The 26,453-nt window shown below is 43.0% G+C and overlaps 1 protein-coding gene across 4 annotated transcripts in view; it reads left to right on the top strand.

Moving 5' to 3' along the window:
• Nucleotides 1-26,453, top strand: part of LOC136867383 (uncharacterized) — an 86,143-nt gene that overhangs the window by 43,416 nt on the left and 16,274 nt on the right. Inside the window, exon 1 of one of the 4 annotated variants that reach the window (XR_010859678.2) lies at nucleotides 578-715. The exons of 1 other annotated variant lie outside the window; for it this stretch is intronic. Coding sequence is in view for 1 of the 3 variants with exons in the window: in XM_067144560.2 (XP_067000661.2) it covers nucleotides 14,569-14,740 (172 nt within the window). In the remaining 2 variants the exon portion in view is untranslated. Of the gene's footprint in view, nucleotides 1-577; nucleotides 724-14,525; nucleotides 14,741-26,453 lie in introns of those variants that run through there. 2 more of the 4 variants (XR_010859677.2, XM_067144560.2) reach the window with 2 other exon arrangements.

Raw genomic sequence — 26,453 nt, 5'->3', positions numbered from 1 at the left:
ACCACTTCAAGGATGGCTGAGGAGGGAATCGAACCCCCTCTCCTCAGTTGGCCTCCCGAGGCTGAGTGGACCCCGTTCCAGTCCACGTACCACTTTTCGAATTTCGTGGCAGAGCCGGGAATCGAACCCGGGCCTCCGAGCTAATCACTCTAACCACTACACCACAGAGGCGGACTTCGTTGGTTTTATTGTGCCTATAGATACCTATTTCAGGGGTTTGTGCCTATTTGGAGCATTGTTGCCTATCTGATGCTTTTTGACTTTATTTTAAAGAAGCCTGTTTTCTTCTAATGCGTTACATTGAAGCTGCTGTGCTCGAGATAATTATCTTTTCGAATCTCAATATGTTTACCCCACGAACAAAAAATTGAATTCTTGGAAGTCGCCAGAAATAATGGTTGGAAAATTTCCACCAGGAGAAACAAGGAACAATTTTACCTCCAAGACTCAACCCTTCCAACCTCCTCAGACCTACGCGAGAACCAATCAACGTCAAACTATGTTGCACAACCTATATCCTCTACCTCCATCTCGATGCGAACTATTGTACGCGTGCGCTTCATCTTCAGAACGTGTTGTGATATATTGTGTGGAAGAGGTGCGTCCGCGGCATTTCTGAAAGAAACATCGTTGAAGACGTACTGGCTGAAGCAGTAGATCACAGGGGATCCCAATTTCACTACGTATGGAAGGGAAGTGTTCTGCCAAACTTGCTGTAAGTAGGTAAGTTCGTCTGTTCCTTTTATCTTTATTGTGCGTGAGAACTGTGAAATGAAATGAAATGAAATGAAATGAAATGAAATGAAATGAAATGGCGTATGGCTTTTAGTGCCGGGAGTGTCCGAGGACATGTTCGGTTCGCCAGGTGCAGGTCTTTCGATTTGACGTCCGTAGGCGACCAAAGCCGGCGAATAGCAACAAATAAAATGTTCACAGATCTGAGAATTATGGAGCCTCCGTTTTAATTCTTCTAGACATGTAAGAATCCTGCTAGGGGCAGCTCGTTGGGTCTCTGGCAAGCATAAATGAAGGATCTCTCCTCTATGCTACTCAGGTATCCTTTCACGTTTCACGTTTAAAAAATTATTTTTTCACCCGGTGAACTCTACACGATATTGCCAAATTATAACTGAAAGAATCTTTGAGGACTTATATCCATGCAAATTACGAATTCCCTTGTTTCTACTTTAAAGTTGTGTACTTCTGGAAGCATCATTTCTAAGTTTCCCTTTTTTTATGAAACAAATGCATTGGCATTTTTGCCAATTAGCTCAACTGTAGGAATTTAAGATATAGGAACATTGTAATTTAAGTCAAATGTGACAAAATGTAATATAGATCAACACAGAAATACTGTGATGCATCTGACACAAGTACAGAAAGCTGTATCTACGCAGCCTTTCTACCAGTCCACTGTGAACAGTGACCAACATCTATTTTCTTCAGACGTATACTCTGCATTGGTGAGAGCTAATATAGCCCTGCATAAACTGGAGCATCTAACATTCAAAGAAGTTTTAAGAAAATACACGAGCAAAGTAATACCATGTCCATCAACACTATGGAAGGATTACCTGCAGTCATCGTACTTTTCGGTAAGTTTAAAAAGTAATTTTATAGCAGTAAACACCAAGTTAGATTCAACTTATGTTTCAAACTTCTCTGTGCATGAGAAGTGGGTACACTACTGTTCAAATTTTGAGGGTTTTATTTCACTGCCCTGACAGTTGCCCAGTGCCTTCAGGTCATTCACCGAGCTCGATAGCTGCAGTCGTTTAAGTGCGGCCAGTATCCAGTATTCGGGAGATAGTAGGTCGGCAGCCCTGAAAATGGTTTTCCGTGGTTTCCCATTTTCACACCAGGCAAATGCTGGGGCTGTACCTTAATTAAGGCCACGGCCGCTTCCTTCCCACTCCTAGCCCCTTCCCGTCCCATCGTCGCCATAAGACCTCTCTGTGTCGGTCCGACGTAAAGCAACTAGCAGGTCATTCAGGTTACGGGTGAAGAGGATGCTGTCTGCATAAGGGAAGGTAAGAAAGCCTTGTCCTGTCCATCGGTTCGATCCAATTTCGCATTCCTGAAGGCAAACTTCAACAAGATGCCGGGAGCAATCACCGAGTTGGAGAAGAGTGGCATGCACCTGGTGGAGTCATTTAGGATTGTGTACGACCAGGGGCGAAGCGTCAGGGAAGTTTTGACCGAACCTCTGGGAAGGAAGCCGCTGTCAGCGAAAAGTTCGATAGGGTCGTGCAGCGGAATCCAGGATGGGAAGCGATAGTAAAAGTAGCCAGGGTCCTGAGAGGTGAGCTAGATGAAACAATGGAAATGAGACCAGATGAAGTGGCTTCATTGAAGTTTTGTCCGTTCACTTCATGTGATGTTGAGATATTTTTCTCTCAGTACAAAAACATTCTGCATGACATGAGAACAAGATTGTTACCGGAAAACTTTGAAAAGTTGCTTCTTGTAAATTCCTTTTATAACTTAGTAATTGAGTGTGTTATTAAATTATAAGTATTTTTGCATGCTTATTTTGTTGCCTATTTTACACGTTACTGCCTAATTACATGCATATTTTGGCGATTTTAAGAGCCTATATGACTGCCTATTTTAATTGTTTTTAGTGCCTATAATACTCATCTCTACTCATGGGATGTGCCAGTTTACGTACAACGTTCTCAAATGACCGCAGTAGTCTGTGTACACACACGGACGCATCGCTATTCACTTTGTTTGGAGGGGTCTCCTGACAGTTTAATACATGGCTACGTCTACACATGGAGTATAACTTCGATTTGACATATAAAGTTTCAAGGTATGCTGTACGACCAGGGGCGAAGCGTCAGGGGAGACAGGGTAGACAGCGTGTACCCTTAACATTTTGTGAACGAAATACTGTCTAGTTAATTCAGTTATTTTTAGGACATTACAGCAGTTATTTTCACATTCATGACATTATCATAATCTCCGCTTTACTTATTTTCGTCTCACTTCGGCAATGTTAGGGCTCGCATCAGTTACACGAAGCACGTAGGCGAAAGTAGACGCTGTCCATTATGTGTATGATCCCTTTGATTTCAGATAGAGCAACACTAACGCTATCTGTAGGTGCTGACTGTGTAACTATGACTTTCCTATAGCGAGATTTCTCCGCCCAGTAGACAGACTTGCCAGCGTCTCTTCTTGCTCTCATTGGCTAGTATTTGGATCCCAGGTATAAAAGGTGCTCTTATTGGCTATCATCTCAGACATGCTTTTAATGTAGTTAATTTGAATTTATTTTATTATAAGACAGTCTAAAAATAAAATAATCATATTCAAATACGAAATATAGCAAACTTACACCTAATAAATGAATGACAGCATGAAAACCCTTCAAGTACATGCACTTCCTTCCCCGCCATTGTTAGTTAAGGTATTATAACCCCCACAACTACTGGCTTACATTCTGAATAATGTACTCCAGTGTGTGCATACGGAAACAACAAAATTGCTTAACTAGATGCCGTATATTCTGTTAACGCCAGTTTCTAGTGAACGCGCTATTAATGCCTTGAAACGAATTAAAACCTATTTAAGGAATTCAGTGACCAACCAGAGACTTCAAGACGAGGGGTAATAGATACATTTGCTGAAATGAAGGACGGGCGGATTGAACTCATTTACAAGAATATTGTTTAAGGTGACTTGTACGACAATCTATTTATTTATTATTTCTCTTAATATATCTACATAGCAATATATGACAACTCCCACTGTCCATTTAGTCTATATTTAAAAATAAAACGAGTGCATGTAGGAATATAGGTTGTTATATGATTTGTCTTAGCTTCAGTCATTAATATAATATTGAATGTAGATCTGTATGCGTCGAAAACAAAATTCCATATATACACTAATGTGATTAAAATTGTTTAAATTTTTTTTGAAAATCTGTCTCCCCCCTTACTTAGTTCACGCTTCGCCGCTGTGTACGACCATTGGAACCCCATCTACCAAATTAACGTAACGTTCACACACCAGACGTTAGAGCCTCCGTGGCTCAGGCGGCAGCGCGCCGGGCCCTCACCGCTGGGTTCCGTGGTTCAAATCCCGGTCACTCCATGTGAGATTTGTACTGGACAAAGCGGAGGCGGGACAGATTTTTCTCCGGGTACTCCGGTTTTCCCTGTCATATTTCATTCCAGCAACACACTCCAATATAATTTCATTTCATCTGTCATTCATTAATCATTGTCCCTGAGGAATGCGACAGGCTTCGGCAGCCGGCACAGCTACTATCTTCGCCGCTAGATGGGGACTTCACTCATTCCATTCCTGACCCGGTCGAATGACTAGAAACAGGCAGTGGATATTCATTCATACCAGACGTTACAACATGTTCCACCCCTTTTTTTTAAACTGTCTATCATTCTCTTAGGTTTCATACCTACTGACAACATTTCAGTCTTGGAAAGTCTAATTTCATGTCGGTTACTTCTAACTTATGAATAAGATATCCTAAGTACACCCAGCTTTTAACCATTAATGACGACGCCCCAGAAGATACCAATGACGACGCCTCTGAAGACGCTGAATTTTCTTCCCCCTCAGGAAGATCGCAAAGAAGACGTCCCAGACACTTGGACGCCAAACCTAGACCATTGGTACTCTCTAATATCTTCGATGTATTCAATAATCCTCTGTCCCCCCCCCCCCTCCTCACCCAAGTCAAAACCTCCCAACCCCTCCGCCTCTTCAATAACTCCCACCCCCGCCAGCTCTACTACTACCACCCCCCTACCCCCTTCTCAATCTTCTGGCGCCACCAATCAAACCCAAACTGTCCAGAACACCCCCCAAACCACTCGTCCACCCAGAATCAAAATCCCTCCAGTCTACGTCAAGGATGTTAAAAACATCAATCAATTTACTGATCTACTCAAAGCCAACGACATTGAATACTCTCTCAAAGTACTTCATGATGGAGTCAGGGTTCAAACCCGTAACGTTGAAGATTTTGAGACCCTGAAGGCCCTGATCACAAAATGTAAAGGGCAATATCATACTCGCCTATTGGTTGACAGACAAACCAGGAAAGTCGTCATCCGTGGTCTACACATAACCCAAGAACCAGCTGACATTGCCGAAGAACTTGGTAACTTAGGTTTCCGCATCATTTCTGTTGCTCAAATGTCCTCCCAGAAAACCAAGAGGAAACTACCACTGTTCCTGGTCATCTACAACATTAATCATCCTGATGACTTGAATATGTTCGACATCAAGCACCTGCTCCGCACGGACATCAAGGTTGAAAAATACAACAGCCCAAATGGCCCTGTACAATGCTTCAAATGCCAGCGGTTTGGCCATCTTTCTGGAGGCTGCCATTGTCTTCCTAAGTGTGTCATCTGCGGAGCTTACCACGCCTCCAACGACTGTCCGAAGAGAGGAGACCGCACCCAAACACCACGATGCGCCAACTGCGGAGATCAGCACACTGCCAACTACCGGGGTTGCACCCATTACCTCAAGCTTGTCCAGTCATACAACTCCAGACTCCCCTCCGCCCGCAAAGGTGCCCTCGGCCCCCTGCCGTCAAGATCTCAACTCAAAACAAACGTCACGTACGCTAATGCTACTAATGGCCAACCTATCCAAGCAGAATCTCCCCCTCCCTCCAACGGTATCAATTTCTCACTTGACGATTTTCCTCTTCTCCCAAACTCCGCGGCCCCCTTATCACAAAGGGAAGCACCGTCTACCCCCTCCCTGACCAGCAACACTTCGGAAATTTTCCAACTTCTCAAACTACTTTCTGATCCCTCCCTCAAAAGTATAATTAACCTTATCAAGAAGACCCTATCCCGTATAATTGCTGCACCCACGCCTGCTGCCAAAAAACAAGCCCTTTTAGAAGCAGTCTTCGAGTGGTTCCAAGATGAGTAATACAAACAACCACAGGGCATCCCCCAGAGAGCTGAGGGTCCTTTTCTGGAACGCTGAAGGTCTTCAGCGCCAACACGTTGAATTGTGTGAGCTACTCAAGGATCTGAAGGTAGACATCGCCCTCCTTTGCGAACCTGGCTCAAACCCCGTCACTCCTGTCATATACCAAACTTAAAATCATATCGCAACGACCGTCTCAACCGTGAACATGGAGGTACCGCCGTATTCATCAGAAATACCCTCTCCCACCAGCGTATTCCTACCCCCCCCCCTGACCTCACCGCTCTTGAAGCCACCACCGTAGAAGTAGCCACACACAAAGGTTCCCTCAGCCTCTCTGCTTGCTACATATCGCCCAAAGCCACATTTGACCCGGCTGATCTGGACAAAATTATACGCCATAGACAACAACATGTACTTGCGGGTGATTTCAACGCCAAGAAACCCCGCTGGAACAGCCGCACTTCAAATACAAGAGGTAATCAACTCTCACGCCACTGCGACGACAAGCTCCTTCTCACCCATGGTCTGGATCGACATACCTACTACTCCCACAATCCAAACATTAAACATTGCTCCTGACACCCTCGACATTGTCATATCCTCCAATATCCGTCACTACATCAAATTAACCACCATCGAAGCTCTAAATTCTGATCACCTCCCTGTGCTCATGACCATAACCTCCAGCCCCATTCACTCACCTATACCCATTCCCATCCACCTCCGCAAAATTAACTGGCAATCCTTTCGTGACCATATCCAGTCCAACATCACCGGCAACCCCAGCATCAAAGGACCCCAAGATATTGATACACTGACTACAACAATCACCTCCACCATCATCGAGGCTGCTGAATCTTCCGCCGTGGGACCCTCTTTCGCCAAGACAAGAGTTGAAACTCTTCCCACCGAAATACTAGATCAAATTAAAATCAAGAACCGAACCCGCAAACTATGGCACCGGTTCAGAGCCCCGTACCTAAAGTCCCTCTGGAACCGGCAAACTAGAAACCTAGCCATACTTATTAGAAACCACAAAATCAGAGCCTGGAGATCCAGATTAGCCGAGTTAAGTGTGGCCGACAACTCACTGCACAGGATGGCTAGGAGATTCACTAGGAAGCGTACTGGCATACCCACCCTCCATGGTATTCGAGGATTGGCCCATTCAGATGTCGACAAAGCCAACGCTCTTGCCGACACTTTTGAAACCACTTGCACTCCCAACATTGATCCCTCAGACGATAACTTCATCGATCTCGTCGAGGAGGAAATTGAAAACTTAGGTGAACACAGTATACCTCCCGACTTCAAATTTGTTACTCCCTCTGAAGTCATGGCGGCCATCCGTAAACTGAAAAATAGAAAATCTCCTGGTATTGACAACATTTCGGCCACTCCTCAAAAACCTCCCCAGAAAGGCGTTAACATTCATCACGAAACTGTTTAATGCTATATTCAGGTTTGCTCATTTCCCCTCTCCCTGGAAATTAGCTAAGGTCATTATGATACCCAAAGCTCTAGCCGACCCCACCTTTCCACAAAATTATAGACCAATCTCTCTCCTTTCCATCCTCTCAAAACTATTCGAAGCAATTCTTCTCACCCGCTTACAGAAAATCATCGATGATAACCACCTCCTTAATGACGAGCAATTTGGTTTCCGTAGTGACCACTCCACTACCCACCAGCTAATCAGACTCACTGAGGAGATAACCAAGAACTTTAATCACAGGAGGCATACAGGAGTCTGTTTCTTAGACATTTCACGCGCGTTCGACCGGGTATGGCACCAAGGGCTCATCTACAAACTCAAGCTTTACGGAATCCCCGGCTACTTGGTCCAACTCCTTTACAGCTACCTTTCTGATAGGAAATTTCAGGTTCAGGTGGGTCACTCCCTGTCGGACCCCCGCCCTATCGAGGCTGGGGTCCCCCAGGGTGGAGTCATCTCCCCAGTGCTTTTCAACTTATATATGGCTGACATACCCCGCCCACCGCGCGTGAATGTCTACATGTATGCAGACGACACTGCAATCTCTGCTGTCTCTTGGCAACCACCCAGAGTCCAAAATTACCTACAAGATGCTCTCTCCACTATCGAACCATGGCTTCGACAGTGGAGAATCAAAATTAACGTCAATAAGAGTTGTGCTACTCTCTTTTCAAAACGAACAAGAACTGACCCAGAACCACTGAATTTTTTCGGCGAAGTAATTCGGTGGTCCGATGTTACTAAGTACCTGGGTGTTTCCCTTGACAGAGCACTAACATTTAAACATCATGTTGCCAAAATTTCGGCCCAGGCATATCGCCGCCTCCACGAAATTGTTCCACTCATGAAAGCCGACAATGGGCTCAACTTGGAAAACAGACTCCTGTTATACAAATCCTCCATTCGGCCAATCCTCGAGTATCCCAGTCCCGTCTGGGGGATCGCAGCCAAAACGCACCTGCAACAAGTCCAGAGATTTCAAAATCATGCCCTTCGCATGATTGCAGGTGCCCAATGGTTTGAACGGAATCGTGACATCCACGATCCCAGGATCCAAAAATCCGCAAAGAAATTTTATTCTGCTCTCAGATCAAACACTAACCCCCTTATCTCCACTCTTGGAAATTACGAAACCGAGGGTCTCCGTCAAAAGAGACCCAAGGCCATCCTAATGTAAACCACCCCTCGGGGTGCAGGTCATATTCTGACCAGTCCGATTCCGTTCAAGGTACCACCACCATCCACATCAATACAGTCTAGTTAATATCTGTCGAAAGCAGCACTCAATACCGGAAGGTCGAAGGGCTAAAATGGCTCAAAGGATCCGGGCTCCAGCCCGCATATCCATTGAGACGCGTGGTCTGTCTGTCTGTAAAGCATAGTTGGTCTGAAAACAGAACGGTTTATAGATACTGTAGTTTCGACCGGGAGCTGACATCCTTCTTACAGAATATTAATGATCGCAACTGCGAACAGTCCGCCTCTGTGGTGTAGTGGTTAGTGTGATTGGCTGCCACCCCCGGAGGTCCGAGTTCGATTCCTGGTTCTGCCACGAAATTTGAAAAGTGGTATGAGGGCTGGAACGGGGTCCACTCAGCCTCGTGAGGTCAACTGAGTAAAGGAGGGTTCGATTTCCACCACAGCCATCCTCGAAGTGGTTTTCCGTGGTTTCCCATTTCTCCTCCAGGCCAATGCCAGGATGGTACCTAACTTAAGGCCACGGCCGCTTCCTTCCCCGTTCCTTGCCCGTCCCTTCCAATCTTCCCATCCCCCACAAGGCCGCTGTTCAGCATAGCAGGTGAAGCCGCCTGGGCGAGGTACTGGTCCTCCCCCAGTTGTATCCCCCGACAAAATGTCCCACGCTACAGACTTTTTCATCTAGGGTATAACTTTTCCTTTTTCTGTTCTCCATGGCTAATAAAACGCAACTGAATGACAAAACTACTGTTCAACAGTAAACGCCAGATACCGGCGCCGTGGACATTTTACTTCTCCGTTGTTCCCACGAAAGAAATTCTCATATTCAGAAAATATTTTCTTTTGTTTCCGCACCGAAACCGCCCACTTTGCTTGTAATGTATCTTAGGGCCGGTATTATAACAGAGGTTTAAACTGTTGGTTCAGTTTAAACTTCGGTTTATCTGTTAGTCGTGTATTATAAAACTTAATCTTAAGTTTAACTAGAGATTAAGTTTATTGCCACTCATGTACCGTTTAAACTGGTTTAAAAATACATAACCCTACAATATGGCAGAACGAATGGATCTTGAAGATATTTTAAAGATGTTTGAAGAAATACTAAGCGATGATGAAGAAGTGGTTCAAATTATTGAACGACTACGGGCATCACGAGTTTTTCGAGCAAGGGCACATCAATTTCATATATGGAATGAAAAATAGCTTTTAAATAGGTTTAGGCTTGCAAAACAGACTGTCATAATCCTATTTCAGCAAATTGGTGCTAGAATGAAACATGCAGCGAAAAGGTAAAAATGTAAAAATGACTTTTTGAACTGTTTGAATGTCAAAAGTGTAAATTTTAGAAAATAAAGCAACTTCCTTCTATTTCAGAAATCATGCTGTAGAACCTCTCAGTCAGCTACTAATAGCATTGTGATTTTATGCCTCCCGTGGTATGTTTATTACAATGGGAGATTTCGAAGGAATCCATAAGGCCGCTGTTTCACGGACTATATAATTGCACAAGCAATAATATTTCTTTACAAGTAAAATTAGGACAACGATTACTGCTTTTATCCGCCATTTTACCTACAAGAAGTAAACAAAACATTATCGATAGTCATCTTTTCTTGCAAGTCACTGCAAAACATTATCGACAGTCATCTTTTATCGCAAGTCACTGCTACCAAGATCGTATATTTCCTTCTTCACCTCAGTTTAACTTAGGTCGGCCATTATAAAACTCAACATCGGTTTAAAGTCAAGTTACAGTTTAACTCAATCTTCAGTTTAAACCCTCATTATAATACCGACCCTTAATCTTTGGCTGCATTGTGAAGCTTAAAAGCGACGAAGGTAGAGGAGGAGCGAGATAGAGAGTGAAGGGACTCGCTCGGTTGGCCTTTGTTAAGCCGCCAGAAAGTAATGGTCAACAATGTCACTCGGCGAAACTCTTTGTGTTCTGTCTCAGCACCGAAACCCGACCGCTCTACACAGAACACCGGTCTACACCGCCTACGCCGACAAAGAGGAAACTTCGTAAATACTGTAGTTTATTTTAATAAAGCACGTGGTCATTACAATTACACAAAACCATTTCACTGACACTTAATACGTATAAAAGCGAATTACGTATAAACTGATTACGTATAAATAAGGTTTAATTAACACGCTTTTAAATTACATTTTGCCGGGACCTAAAAGAAATTACGTGCAAATACGAATTACGCAGAACAGAGTTCCGTATAAAGTAGGTTCAACTGTAGTTTCGACCGGGAGTTGACATTCTTCTTACAGAATATTAATGATCGCATCTGCGAACTGACCGCCTCTGTGGTGTAGTGGTTAGTGTGATTAGCTGCCACCCCCGGAGGCCCGGATTCGATTCCCGGCTCTGCCACGAAATTTTAAAAGTGGTACGAGGGCTGGAACGGGGTCCACTCAGCCTCATGAAGTCAACTGAGTAGAGGAGGGTTCGATTCCCACCACAGCCATCCTCGAAGTGGTTTTCCGTGGTTTCCCACTTCTCCTCCAGGCAAATGCTAGGATGGTACCTAACTTAAGGCCACTGCCGCTTCCTTCCCCGTTCCTTGCCCGTCCCTTCCAATCTTCCCATCCCCCACAAGGCCGCTGTTCAGCATAGCAGGTGAGGACGCCTGGGCGAGGTATGGTCCTCCTCCCCAATTGTATCCCCCGAAAAAATGTCCCACGCTCCAGGACACTGCTCTTGAGGCGGTAGAGTTTGGAGTTTGGGAAAACCAACCCTGAAGGGTAAACAAATTAGGAAAGAAAGAAAGAAAGAAAGAAATGCTAACAATAAAATAAAAAGAGATATGAACCCTTCCAGCAGAGGGAAATTACGTAGTCCCATTCACCTACGGGCCCCGATGAGGGTTGGTAAAGGACAAAAGAATGTGAAGAGTAGGAAGGTCCGTTATTCCCGACTCCAGTGCTTTATTCCCATACCAATTGTATCCTCCGACAAAATGTCCCACGCTTCAGGACACTGCCCTTGAGCCGGTAGAGGCTGGATCTCTCGCTGAGTCCGGGGGGGGGGGGGAACCAACCCTGAAGGGTAAACACATTAAGAAGGAAAGAAAGAAAGAAAGAAATGCGAACAATAAAATAAAATGAGATATGAACCCTTCCAGCAGAGAGAAATCACGTAGTCCCATCAAATAGCTTAATATGATTAAGCTATTTGGTCCCATTCCCCTATGGGCCCCGACGAGGGTTGGTAATGGGGAAAAGGATGTGAAGAGCAGGAAGGTCCGTTATTCCCGACTCCAATGCTTTATTCTCATTGCATTGTAAATATCTCTGTTGCCATTCGTCGTATGAAAAAAGAAAATAGCATAAGACTTGCAAGATCGAAAATTACTTCATCTACTATATTGGTATGTGCGAGTTGTTAATTAAGAAATATACTGTAGATATAGTTCTTTGTTGCATCCGGCTTCTTGGCTGAATGGTCTGCGTACTGATGTTTTGTTCTGGGGGCCTGGAGTTCAGTTCCTGACTAGGCCATGGATTTTCACTGTGTATGTTTCGTTCCTCTGGTTCGAGGACTGAGTGTTCGTGTCGTTTCCATGCACCTCGCTTCGTCTACGTACAACACACTACGCTACCAATCACAACAGAAACATGCACATCCCTCGTGCTAGGATTGGTGTCAGGAAGGGCATCTGACAGTAAAACCGGGCCAAATCCACATTAATTGTTGACCCCAAGAAACTGGGAAAAAGGGCTGGAAGAAGAAATATAATTATTTATTACAGAAACAGGTTTGCCATCAGCTTAGTTAAGCGATAATGTTTAATCACTCTTATTGACCGGCTCCATGGCTAAATGTTTGGCGTGCTTGCGTTTGGTCTAGAGGGTCCCTGGTTCGATTCCCGGCCGGGTCGGAGATTTTAATCTTAAATGGTTAATTCCCTTGGCTGGGGAACTGGGTGTTTGTGCTGTCCCCAACATCCCTGCAACTCATACACCACACATAACACTATATTCCACCACAATAATACGCACTTACCTACACATGGCAGATGCAGCCCACCCTAATCGGAGGGTCTGCCTTACAAGGGCTGCACCCGGCTAAAAATAGCCACACGAAATTAAAAATTATCACTCTTATTGCATGTAGGTCCTACAAACTATTTTTAGCTTTTTAGAGAAGCGAGTTGCTGGAATTTTGTCCCGTAGGAGTTCTTTTACATGTCAATAAATCTACTGACGCAAGGCTGATGTATTTTGAAATCCAAATCCAAGTGCCTTATCCAATCCTGGATGTTGGCGACCTAGTTAAGAGTCCCTGCTAGGCCAAGGGTCACTGACCAGACAACATGAGCCAGAGTTTACCTGGGATAGCTGCAACTCAGCTCGCTTTTTCAAATGTTTGTCGTTCCCTACAAAATCATTCTTTCTATGAAAAGTATTTATTCATTTGGTATAGTATTGTGTGCGATAATTCTGATTCAAAATATAATTAATTCTCTTATTCAAAATTGTACATGCCAAATAACACTGTGTGTCAGATGCATACTTCCTCATAAAAAGAATGATATTTTGAAGAAAGCATGACATAAAGGCGAACTTTTCATTGAAAAACCATGTTTAAAATGGGTATATTGTATAATATTAACACATATTTCAAATAAATACATACATAAATAAACATTTGAATAAATAAAAAGCCAAGCTCAATTGTCGGCAGCAAGAATCGAGTCTGAGACTTCCCATCTATTAAGTCGTCAGCGCTATCCCTCAATTATTTAGCCAATTGGAAGACAGTGCCGTACAGTAATTGTCCAAACTGTATTTTCAGCTCCTCTTTTTCCTAGCAATTGGCCAATCTTCTTCTTCTTCTTCTTCTTCTTCTTCTTCTTCTTCTTCTTCTTCTTCTTCTGTTGTTTTTCGTCGCGCTGACAGAGAGAAGTCTAATGATGGGATGGGCAAGAGCAGGGCTATTACTGGTGTCTTACTTAAGACACCCATGTGAAAATGGGAAATCACGGGAAACCATCTTCAGGACTACCAACAGTGGGGTTCGAAACCTGAATGCAAGTTCACTGCTACGTGACTCAAACTGTGTAGCCAATTCACTCGGTAATTGTCTTCCCTGTGGAATTGGTCTAGTTTTACGGCCGAATGCCCTTGCTGACGCCAAACCAATGTGGAGGGATGTAGGCCCTATTCACTATTACATGGTTCTGTTGTGGTTGGTAGCGTGCTGTGCTGTGTGAAGATGAAGAAGTATATGTTGGGACAATAAACAAACACCCACTCGCAGCGGCGTAGAAATTAACCACGCACAGTTGAAATCTTCGGCCCGGCTGGGTATTGAACTCGGGGCCCTCTGAATCGAAGGCCAGTACACTGACCATTCAACCAAGGAACAAGAAGCCACTCGTCTGGTTTCCATCCTGTTACATTTTAACGGACTAACGAATTCACGGAGAAATGGATTTCCAGTGAATTAATTTCTTCAGTGATATTTGAAGCAACCAGGAGGAGCTGCTATTCAGACTGCTGGCAGCGAAGTATGAATCATCTCAGCCGCGGGAGAGGGAGTACACTGCAAGGTCACATACCTCACAGACCATAGTCAAGCACTTCGTCAAGGTTACAACCAGTAATGACATGACCTTGACCGTGACATAATTCGATCAAAATTAATAGACAAGTTCAAAGATCACTAGCTGTACTGTCCATATAATTCTAAAACGATTAACGCTGATACATAATCGACTGAAGAACCGTGGGAAAAAAAAAAGCAAGCGCTCGACGCGCGGCGTTAACGTTTTCCGTTTCTAGTGTGCATAGAAGCCACTGAAGCGCTGTTGCTCGCGCAGCGACAGCGTGTGCGTTGCAAGACAGACGTGGACAGCTACAAAGCCAGTGACCTTGTGAAAGCCACATCATCAGTCTGTTATGTTGTCTAGCAGTGTAACGACTGTTCTATCATGTTTGATACCGAAGTTTTAATCAGGGCTGTTCAGAAAAGACCAGTTATTTATGATACCAAATGTCAAGATTATTCGGATAAGCAGACAAGAGTAACGGCATGGATAGAAATATGCCGGGAGTTGTATCATGACTGGGATGGCATTTCTAATGAAGCTCGCAATAAAAGAGGTAAGTTTATTTTATAATATTCCAACCATTAGCTTATTTCATTGTTCTTTCAACACGCCCGGCACCCTGGTCTTGCTCCCTTCAGTTCAAAGGGTCCTGGGTTCGATTCCCGGCCGGTTCAGAGATTTTAGCCGCGTGTGATTAATTCCTTTGCCTCGGAAGCCATATAAAAGAATTCAAACGTCCAGTGTATTGTATTACAATTTAATTCATTTTACCAAGTAAAGTAAACTCGTGTCTTCATACCGAAGTGGTGCAGCTCTTCTCAGGCACACTCCCACTTCAATTTTCTGGTAGTAACGGGAATCGAACCCGGGCCACCGAGGATGGCAGCTAATAGTGCTAACCGTTATGCTTCGGAGGTGAACGTTTTACCAATTTTTCAAGTGTTAAAAATTGGACTATTTTGAATATGTGTGTGGGATTATCAGTATTGCTGCACGACTTTCTGGTGTTATGATATTATTTCAACCGAGCTCGATAGCTGTAGTAGCTTAAGTGCAGCCAGTATTCGGGAAATAATGGGTTCGAACCCCACCATCGGCAGCCCTGAATATGGTTTTACGTGGTTTCCCATTTCCAGACCAGGCGAATGCTGGGGCTGTACCTTAACTAAGGCCACGGCCTATTCCTAGCCCTTTCCTGTCCCATCGTCACCATAAGACCTTTCTGTGTCGGTGCGACGTAAGACAACTTATAAAAAAAAAAGATAATTATTTCAGAGGATTATATATATGAGATGTACTTGCTTTAAAACATTTGACATTTTGCTATTTATGTGTGACGTGGAACAATATGGCTGCCTTTCTTTCATGTAGGTATGTTAACCACGTGACGTGACTTCATAAAAAGTAGTTAACATATCCTTAGCCACACGTCGAACATGTCATAAATGGCTTATTCCATAGAAACTGAGAAAATTCACGATTTTCTCATCTAACTTTGCTCTTTGGACATGTTAAAATTAGCCCAGAATGTTAAAAAGTTCTAGTACCCGAATTGGCGATTGGCCGGTTCTTTACCGAACCCTTTGGAAGGTATTTATTTTTATTTTATTTTTTCCTAGCGGTTTAACTCGGTTCGTCAGCGACGATGGAACAAGAACCTTCATTAATATACAGTCCTTGCATTTGCTCTGTGTGAAAATGGAAAACTATCTTCAGAGCTGCCGATGGTGGGGTTCGAAGCCCCCTTCTCCCAAATGCAAGCTTACAGCTAGGCAGCCATACCAAGCAGCCAACTTGCTCGGTGTTACTTTAATTTTGAATTATTTTATGTATACAAGTCAGCATGCGTCACTGTCAATTTAGAAAGAATTTATCGAGCTCGATAGCTGCAGTCGCTTAAGTGCGGCCAGTATCCAGTATTCGGGAGATAGTAGGTTCGAACCCCACTGTCGGCAGCCTTGAAAATGGTTTTCCGCGGTTTCCCATTTTCACACCAGGCAAATGCTGGGGCTGTACCTTAATTAAGGCCACGGCCGCTTCCTTCCCACTCCTAACCCTTTCCTGTCCCATCGTCACCGTAAGACCTATCTGTGTCGGCGCGACGTAAAACAACTAGCAAAAAAAAAAAAAAAATAGAATTCTGTACCCCCTAAGGAAGTGTGGCAGTCACGAAGTTTCTACCTATAACATTTGAAGGGACGTTAAGCCATTATTATTATTATTATTATTATTATTATTATTATTATTATTATTATTATTATTATTATTATTATTATTATTATTATTATTATTATTAATATTAAGACGAGGAGACGATTACCACCTTGCTTTCATTCTAAAATCAACAATCACTATCATACCCTATGAACACCATAATATGAGACTAGGCGGCTGGCAAATGTTTAAAGTCTCCCCTTCCCCTCGTTAGTTTCTCCAAGTGACATAATGACTGAAATTATTTTATAATATGTAACAATTTTTATCTTTATATCCTGCATATTTGAAATATACAGCTCTAATTAACAGTTATATGCAAATCAATTTGAATTTATTTGGATCCTACTATTTTTTAAGTAAGTAAATTTAAGTCTACAAAAGGTACGATACAAGTTACATTTTACCGACAGAAATATGTCTGAACATTAGGAAAAAAAGAATTTTCTCTAAGAGAACGTACCTCATCTTCATAGACTGCTATGCCTTTCAGCGTTCTACAAGCTTCTGTGAATTTAATAACCGCCGCCACAATCTTCTATGTAACTAGTTCTGTGGCCTCGTTTAGTTCCATACTTATAATCTTTAAATTGTTAGAGACTGAGTTTAACCATCATCCCTCTACTTTTCTTACCCACCAAAAGAGTACATTCTTCTCCTAGGTAACCTATCCTCCTCCATTCGCCTCGCATAACCCACCACGAAAGCCGTTTCATCCATCGAGTTCATTCCTAACATTGCTCCATGGCTAAATGGTTAGCATGCTGGTCTTTGGCCACAGAGGTCCCGGGTTCGATTCATGTCAGGGTCGGGAATGTAAACCATAACTGGTTAATTCCCCTGGCAAGGGGACTGGGTGTATGTGTCGTCTTCATCATCATTTCATCATCACGACGCGCAGGTCGCCTACAGACGTCAAATCAAAAGACCTGCACCTGGCGAGCCGAAGTCCTCGGACACATCCCGGCATTAAAAGCCATACGCCATTTCATTTTCATTCCTAACATCCTTTACGCCTCACTCTGAATACCCTCCTGGCATTGTTCCCACCTATTTGTACCAGCAATCATTCTCGCTACTTTCATGCCTGTTACTTCTAACTTACGAATAAGATATCTTGAGTTCACACAGCTTTCACTCCCGTTTAAAGTTGGTCTGAAAACAGACAGATGTAAATATAATTTCGCCGGGCTGAGTGGCTCAGATGGTTGAGGCGCTGGCCTTCTGACCCAGCTTGGCAGGTCCGATTCTGGCTCAGTCCGGTGGTATTTGAAGGTGCTCAGATATGACAGCCTCTTGTCGATAGATTTACTAGCAAGTAAAAGAAATCCTCTGAAACTAAATTCCAGCACCTCGGTGTCTCCGAAAACCGTAAAATTAGTTAGTAGGACGTAAAGCCAATAACATTATTAGTTTTGTTCGGGAACTGACTTCCTTCTTACAGAATACTGTTCATCGCAGCTGCGAGCTCACTCACTGCATTAGCTTTACTACACCTTACTACTATCCGGGGAGAAGACATCCTAAATACTTGAAATATGTCTGAAAATTAGGAAGAAACGTTTTCTAAAGAACATGTATTTTGCTGTTGTTCCTAAGTACTTTGGTGTTTACCCGACTGTCATACACTGCCTTACAAAACATTGCAGCACCCGGAATGAGAGGTGGAAACGAAATGAAACTTCACGTTTTGAGAAGGTATGTGGTGTTATTTCAGTGATTACGAGTACGCGGCGTCTCCGTATCCTTCATAGTGATCACTCAATATCTGACACTGTTCACGCCCGTCACATTCCTACCAGGCCTGGTAATCCTAATAACACTAATGCATGCTGGTGGTCGTTCTACCTGTCACAGAGAATTGCAACTCTTAAAATCATTTACTGTACATATAGTCCTCTCCGTGTAAGGACGTACCCTAAGGGTGCAACCTTACCCTTTCACCCCTGTAATAATAAGGTATTGATTTATAGTTACTTTTCTTGCTGTTGGGTATTTTGCAGGTCTTTTTCAGTGTCGGTAACCATACAGTTTAGGGACCCTACTTGCCGATACGACGTCTTACATTTACCGTTAATCTGGCACGTTGGCAACATTCAATCACTGTTCTAGCGTGAATTGCGTGTTGCCACCGCATTGCCGTTAAAGTCACTAGTGATACATTTGCGAGAATATATAAAGCATATTTTCATTTTCTGTGGGATTGTAAATATATTTGGCTAATACCAGGTAAGTAGAATTGTGGCATGTTCGGATAATGCATTTAATAACATAGTTTATGTGAAATGATGAAAGTGCTCAAATACGCCAGTCTCATGTCTAGATCTACCGGTACATGAAATAACTCTTGCGGGACGAAATTTTGGAAGTAGAACTTATAACATTATTATTTTCAAATCCACAGTGAACTTGAAAGCTGACCTAATTTCCGTTCACGGAGCTTGGCACATTAGTATTCCTGTATGTTTCCTGATAAGCTTGAAGATATAACCAGCCTGCAGGCTGAAAATATGCCCAATAATCTCTCTCCTTACTGGTTACCGGTATTGAAGACAGAAGGAAATATTCGCGCAAAAGAAAGGGAAGTCATTGGATGTCTGGAACTTTCGAAAATCACACTGCAAAGACTTATTAAATAAATTGCATCGTTTAACACGCCCCTCTTTTCAAGAATATGGTCATAGTACGCCTACCGTATATCAAAATAAAGACAGAGATAATTAACATTAATTTGAGTGACAAAGTGTGTTTATTTCCTTAATTCCTCATTGAGCGTGGAAATCGACTTAATTATGAATAACTTGATTTATTTCATCTTAACTTTTATCATTTACTAGGGTAAGGAGACATTCATTATCGGTGTTTACATTGAGGTTAGTTCGTTATGGTTATATCTGGTGATTTTAATATGTAAACAGGCAGGTTGGCAGCAGTGATCAGCCATTACAAAAAAGAGAAAAGAAGAGCATCGGGCGGCGATATTTACTTTCTGGGGTATTGCCTTACGTGGCGATTCCTTTACCCGCCGATGATGTGTACGTGTAAGAAGTTGCATTGACATCCGACTATTTCTTATTCTGGGTGCTTAATTTATTTCTTTTTGTCAGGCAGTGTAGATCGCCCAACATTAATCCGGTTTTCTCTGCCATTTGGTAGAGTAAAATGGAACTCTGAAATTGACGCGCAGACTTACTAAATGCCATCAGATTAATTAAAATACTTGCGCACTTTATAGCTGAGGCCCCAACGTATAATTATTATTAATTAATAAATAATAATTAAGAATAATAATTCTGGTTTCGGGGACTCTTCTTATTCAGTAAAGTAAACCATAGTGCTGGTGTATTATTCTCAAAATAAATAGCGAAAACTTAAGGGACTGTCTCCTAATCATTGTAATTATTCAAACTATACAAAAATACTATTTGTAGATATTATTCCAAATTTCCTCACCCCACCGTCCCGTCCCCCCCCCCCCCGCCACACACACACACAATGCCAACGCCTCTTGACACGTTCCTAGTGTGCCTGTGTGTGAATCCGTCCCTGCCCTTTCTCCAAGATGACGAGAAATAACAAACGCAACAGCAGAAAACAGAAATATGATTCAATTGATCATGCTGACACATACCATATTTTATGGAAATTAGAAATAATCACTATACTCAGTGACCCACTTCGGCTGGTGGGCCCGTGGACTTTTGCCAGTCTAGCCACCCTGTAGTTACACCACTGCTCTCTAGAGATTATTGTTAACGAGAGAATGGACACCGATGCACCGTTAGCCAGTTGTGATATCTCGAGAAACAAAACTGCCATATTAAAATGAGGTGGGAATAACATACCTATGTTAAACGTATGTTCCATGCTGTTAGAAACATAAGACCACGGTGGTGGTGTATTATTCTCAGAGTAAATAGCGAAAAATGGAGGCACTATCTCGTAATCACAGTAATTATTCAAACTGTACAAAAATATTGTTACGTGCCAGCCCCGTGGTAGCCCCTTTCTGCAGTTCCCGGAAGGGGCTAGTGACTCACACTACCTGAGATCTCCCAGCCGACTTGTAGGGTGGGGCCGGCATTTCCATGTAATGTTCTCGTCGGCCGGCTTAACTGTGAGTTTCTTGGAGATTCAAAGGGAATGTTCTGCCTCTAGTGAAATCGCGAAATTTCTGGGTCAAATCACGCGAGCTATAAAAAGGGAGGCTAGCCGCGAACAGTCAGTCATTGTTGGTGTTGGACTCGGAATCAGTGTTGGACTTCCGTGTGAGACTCAGTGTGTGGGGATTCGGTGGCTGGGCTGAGGGCGACAGAGGTGTTGGATGTTGGTAGTGTCCAACCAAGGTCTGAACCAGGAGCTGTTGTTGTTGTGGCAGAGAGACCAGTGAGTGCGTGAACTGGAGACGACAGAACGGAAGACTGTACTGTGTGTTCGTGTAATTCTGTGAACTGAGGATCGCCGTGAGCCAGCGAGGAAACCCGCTATCGTGAGTGCGAAGATAAAGGGACCTGTGTTAATGTTCGCTGTTGGGAGTATCGTCTTGCTGTTAAATACTGTTGAGTTGTTTAGTTCGCTGCATGTGACTGTGTGAAGTACTGGACTATCTGTGGAGTTGAACCACCGAACAGTCGTCGTGTATTGTGTAGCCAGTGGCACTGTGTTCAAACCCAGCGGTCTACGCAGAGCGGCTGCAGGAGGTGACTGAACTTGGGGAAAGTGAAAGTAAGGATTAGCGTCCCAGGTAAAGAAACGGACTGGACCCCTGCTGCGCCATAAGGTAAAGGGACTTGTGAATAGACATGTAATTAGTGAGTGTGGCCATTCATAACTGGTTAGAATTGTGTGTGTTTAAGTATGTTTGTCTTCATTTATTAGGTAATACTGAAATAAATTAGAGTAATGAAACAGATGGAGTTTTATTCGCAACAACATGATTGTAGATATTGTTAAAATGGTATTATCCAAAATTCCTCAGCCCACACACACACACACACACAATGCCGCCTCCTCTAGGCACGTTCATAGTAAACCTGTACAGGGTGTATTAGAACTTCAGCGACAAAAAATAAATCAGGGGTGATTTTCGTGTTATTTAAGAACGATGGTGCAATCGGATTGGCGGAGAAAATGTTTCTTTTCGAGAAAATGAGATTATTTTGTTACTTCCGGGTGCGCGATTTAAATTGACGAACTCGCCGTATTTGCTATGCCAGAGTACAAGCCGCTGCCTGTGCGTCAGAGGACGGAAGGAGTAGGAAGTGAGAGACAGAGGTAAAGCTCGGTGCGAGTGCATAAGTTTCCTTTCGCATAGTCGCTTCCCAACTCCAGTAGGCAGCTTACAGTTTGTTCTGCGCAAATAGACTACTGTGTGAACCCGATAGAAAGAGAAGATGAACTTGTACCAAGAATACAGGCAGCTTTCCAGGTCGTTCGCGATTCACCACACATCCTGAACAGAGTCCAAAGGTCACTATTACACCGTTGTGAACTGTGCATCGAAATAGGAGGAGAGGATATTGAACATCAACTGTATTCAAACCATTGGACGTCTTGTTTCCTTCGTTCAGTATTTCATTCCATTTACAATATTGTGAGTGAAGGAATACACAATCGTGGGGCGGCAACGTTGCATCTTCCAGCGTGTTAAATGATAAAGAACGTTACTGCGACCAACAGACGAGAGGAGAAACGATCTGGTACAATCCTTGCCTGACAAGAGTGTCTTAATTACTCTATGTGCAGTTACGGCTGTTTAATAAACGAACTGTGGATATTGCCTGTAAGAGAAAAAGACAATCCTGTGCGAGTCGAACGAGGAAACTTGTGCATATGCGCGGAGCATTATCTCTGTCTCCATCATACACTCCACTTCCCCTCCCTCCCCTTCTCTTACTTGAAGCACGGCAGCGGCTTGTGCTCTGGCACAGCAAAAGACGACGAGTTCGTCAATTTGAGTCGCGCGCCCAGAAGTGACAAAATAACATAACACGAAGATCATCCCTGACTTTTTTGTCGGTATAGTTCTGATACACTCTGTATTATGAATCAGCCCCTGTTCTGCTCCCAAGATGACTAAAAACAACAAGCGCAACAGCAGGAAACGAGCGGCAGTTTCACCCTCGGGGGAGAGGCTCTTCCGAGGATTCTGAACGAGATTCTCAGTTAAGATAAGTTCCTAGGGATAATGAAAATCCACAGCCTGCTTCCAGTTATTTGACCGGGTCAGGAATGGAATGAATGAAGCCCCCAACTAGCGGCGAGGATATGAATTGTGCCGGCTGCCGAACCCTGTCGCACACCTCTGGGGCAATGATTAATGAATGACAGATTAAATGAAATGATACTGGAGAGTTTTGCTGGAATGAAACATGACAGGGAAAACCGGAGTACCCGGAGAAAAACCTGTCCCGCCTCCGCTTTGTACAGTACAAATCTCACATGGAGTGACCGGGATTTAAACCACGAACCCAGCGCTTAGAGGCTGGCGCCTGAGCCACGGAAGCCGTCCTCGACATAATAATAGTAGTAATATCGGAGCGAGTGACCACACTAGGCACAAAGGAACAGGATTTAGGTCATATTGCTCACGATAGAAAATGTTTCACACAATAAGCAGATACCATAGGACACTCACCTCCACGAGGTCGTATATACTTACGCAGCAAGTTCCATTAATGGAACTCCTGGACTGCAGAGGATGGTGTCATTAAATATCCTGGCGGAAGCGAAGTGTGAATGAACTGGCTCTGCGTCTTATCGAAGGACAGATTTGGGCATTTCGTTAAACTGTTCTGATCTGAATGCTTTAGCTTTACTAATACTTAAATTCTAACTTACAGTCGGAAGCTACAGCTACGGGGTCACCAATTTCGTTCAAACTTCCGGGAGGTTGATCTACGTCAGGCTGAACAACATACTGAAACATGCGGCCCGCAGTACCATTTATTTCGGCTCGTCTACCTGATTGAAATTATGTAACCATTTGGGAAAACATGTCCGGCTCCATAGCTAAATGGTTAGCGTGCTGGCCTTTCGTCCCAGCGCTCCCGGGTTCGATTCCTAGCAGAGTCGGGAATTTTAACCATAATTGGTTAGTTTCGCTGGCACGGGGGCTGGGTGTATGTGTCGTCTTCATCATCATTTCATCCTCATCACGACGCGCAGGTCACCTACGGGTGTCAGTTCAAAAGACCTGCACCTGGCAAGCCGAACTTGTGCTTGGACACTCCCGGCACTAAAAGCCATACGCCATCCCTCATAGGGAAATATGGCATTTGATCGTTTTCATTTAGTATTAAATTACGTTTTAACTAAGGCCGTCCATGTTTATGTTAATCTGATTAATATCACAATCATATTTCTTTCTACTCGGCAATATATTGCATTAATTGGAGTCATATCCACATTTGTATCTATTAACAAATGTATTACCGTCAAAGTTACATCTCCGTGATCACGGCCGACTTGATGTATAACGAATGCAAACGCGGCATTCACACCATCTATTATTCGCTTGCTATGGATGAAAGTACTGACGTGAAAGAGTCAGCACAGCTTTTAATTTATGTTAGAGATATTAATATTTTTTTGAGATGACAAGAGGAGCTTGCTGATTTGTGTTTAGTGACAGGAAGAAAAACAGGAAAGGAGATCGCAGAAAATGCCAAGGGGTGTGGACCGAAAATCTTTCTTTAAATTTTAAAAGTTTAGTAGCAGTTTGTACTGATGGCACCTCATCTACGCGTGGAATAAATGTTGGCACTAAAACATTGAACAGCATATTGGTAAATCATTGGCAAAATTCCACTTCTTAATTAATCAGCAGGTATTATATTCAAAGGCTCTGGGATTTTACTTTGTGATGAAAATAGTATTTGCTCTGGTCAACTCCATTCGAGCACAAAAAGTTTCAGGTGTTTCTGGAAGAAAATGAAAGCCGAGTACGGGAATTTGTCACATTTCCTAACTCGTGGACAGAATATTCTATCGGAATATCATTCAGTGGTCGGTGGAAAATATAAGAAGCACGTATCTCTGTTAAGTGAGGAGTTTCAGAAAAGAATGACATTGAGTAATGAAGACGAAGTCCGCAAAAGTAGTCAGGATCTATTTTATGTCGAAGCAGGAAATCTACCTGTCGAACACCAGATGGAAGTAACTGACCTTCAGTGTTCTGAAAATTGTTGGGTCAAGCATAACTTTGGGAGTGTATTTTATTCTATTCTGGATTAGGATAAATTTAAAAGTTTGTTGAATACTGCTTACCAGTCCCAGAATTTATCGTTCAGCGCAGGGAACAGACATACCCAGGAGGTCGGCCCGCATAGCGACCAGACTGCTAAAATTCCGACCATATACAAAATAAGGTTTGTGCAGGAACTTCACCAGACAGATTTCGCTACAAGAAATATTGGCTTCGTGAAAGTGTTTACAGTAGAAATTTGGATCCGCAGCTAATGTTTAGGTCTGACGTGGCTTGCTTCCATCTTTGTGTACACGTAAATTCTCAAAATGTGGATTGTGAGAATCCGTATATTGTATAAGAAGTACCATTGCAACCCATTAACATCGGGGTATGATGTGCAGTGAGTTCATGGCACGATGACCGCGTGAATTCAGTGTACGTGGGAACAATTTTGCGTCCATTTTTTAATGAACTGACGCACGAAGAAAAGGATTATGGATATTTTTAACAGGACGGTGTCACAGCCGATACCGCTCTTAATTCTATTGACATCTTACGTCCAGGTTTATGGCCTCCTAGATCAGCCGACTTCACTTCCTACGATTATCATCTTGGGGAACCCTAAAAGGGCAAAGTTTACGGAAATACTCCCCTTACTCTATAAGAACTGAAGTCGAAATAACACGTCCAACACAGTTTATTGCCGAAGCGAGATTACAAAAATTGGCCCATAATTTATTTAAACGATGTGAGGCATGTCTTTCTCCGGAAGGATATCATTTTCAACAGTATCTGAAATAAATGGCGGGTAAAGACGTGTTTGTCGGCTGGGTTCCGTTCTAATCTACAGAATCACTGCATTCTAATCTTGTTTCCTCGTTCTGTCACCTGGCTTCCCACGGTGCAGTTGAGAGAGCCGGAAGTTGGCCAGCGGCAGAATGATCCGAACTATTCTCGTAAAATGTGAGCACTGTGTATTCGTGGCTCTGGTAGCGCTTCCCAGTTGCTACACTGCTCTATACTAATACAATAATATAAAGCCTAGTGCATTTTCCGGATATCTCTGAACTTAAATACTGAGTTTCAAGAAATTCTGTCCCTTAATGTTCACACAAACAAACAGTCTGACAAAACTTGAACTGAACCCACTTTCAAATTTGGTGTACGCCCTACCTAACTAGCTGAAGTACCCGTCGTTGATAGGATAATTACTTAGCATGTGCATCATTATATTTTTGTGCATTCCCCTCACCCCCTAAATAGAGAACGGCTGATAAAGAGATTTGTAATTACTGTTGCACCTCAAAAAGATATTTGTCCTCAAGGTAGAACATATCCTGTAAAAGCTGTTCCTATTACTAAGATTACAACACCTGTGGACCAAGTTTGTATATAATTATACGAATCATAATATATCCCACGACCTACATGAAGGTAGAGGCAGATAAAAAAGAAAGATGCTCTCTTTGCATGTAAAGTGCGTAATAATCAACCGTAGTTGACATCACACTAGACTACACTAGACAAAGCTAGATCTACATTTGCGGTAGAGTGTATAGCTTGGAAAAGACCGGTGGCGATTTGAATTATCAAACATAATCCGAGGAGAGAGCCAAAATTTCATCAAGCAGAAATATTGGAAGCTGCTGGTAGATCTACGAAGGCATTATTAGCAATTTTAAATAAAGGGTGAGATACTCGTATAGGTTTAGCCATTAAAATTTTTGTCGCAAAGGGCCTTGGAAAATATTTCTGATTTTTACAATTACAATTAAAGTGAGAAATAAGTAGTTTAATTAAATGGGGCGTAGCTTCTGTGTTTAGGAAACTGGGTATTAGATCAATAGATATAAGATCCATATTT

Source organism: Anabrus simplex, chromosome 3 (assembly GCF_040414725.1).
Source record: "Anabrus simplex isolate iqAnaSimp1 chromosome 3, ASM4041472v1, whole genome shotgun sequence".
NCBI lineage: Eukaryota > Metazoa > Arthropoda > Insecta > Orthoptera > Tettigoniidae > Anabrus > Anabrus simplex.
This window is presented reverse-complemented; position numbering and strand designations above follow the sequence as displayed.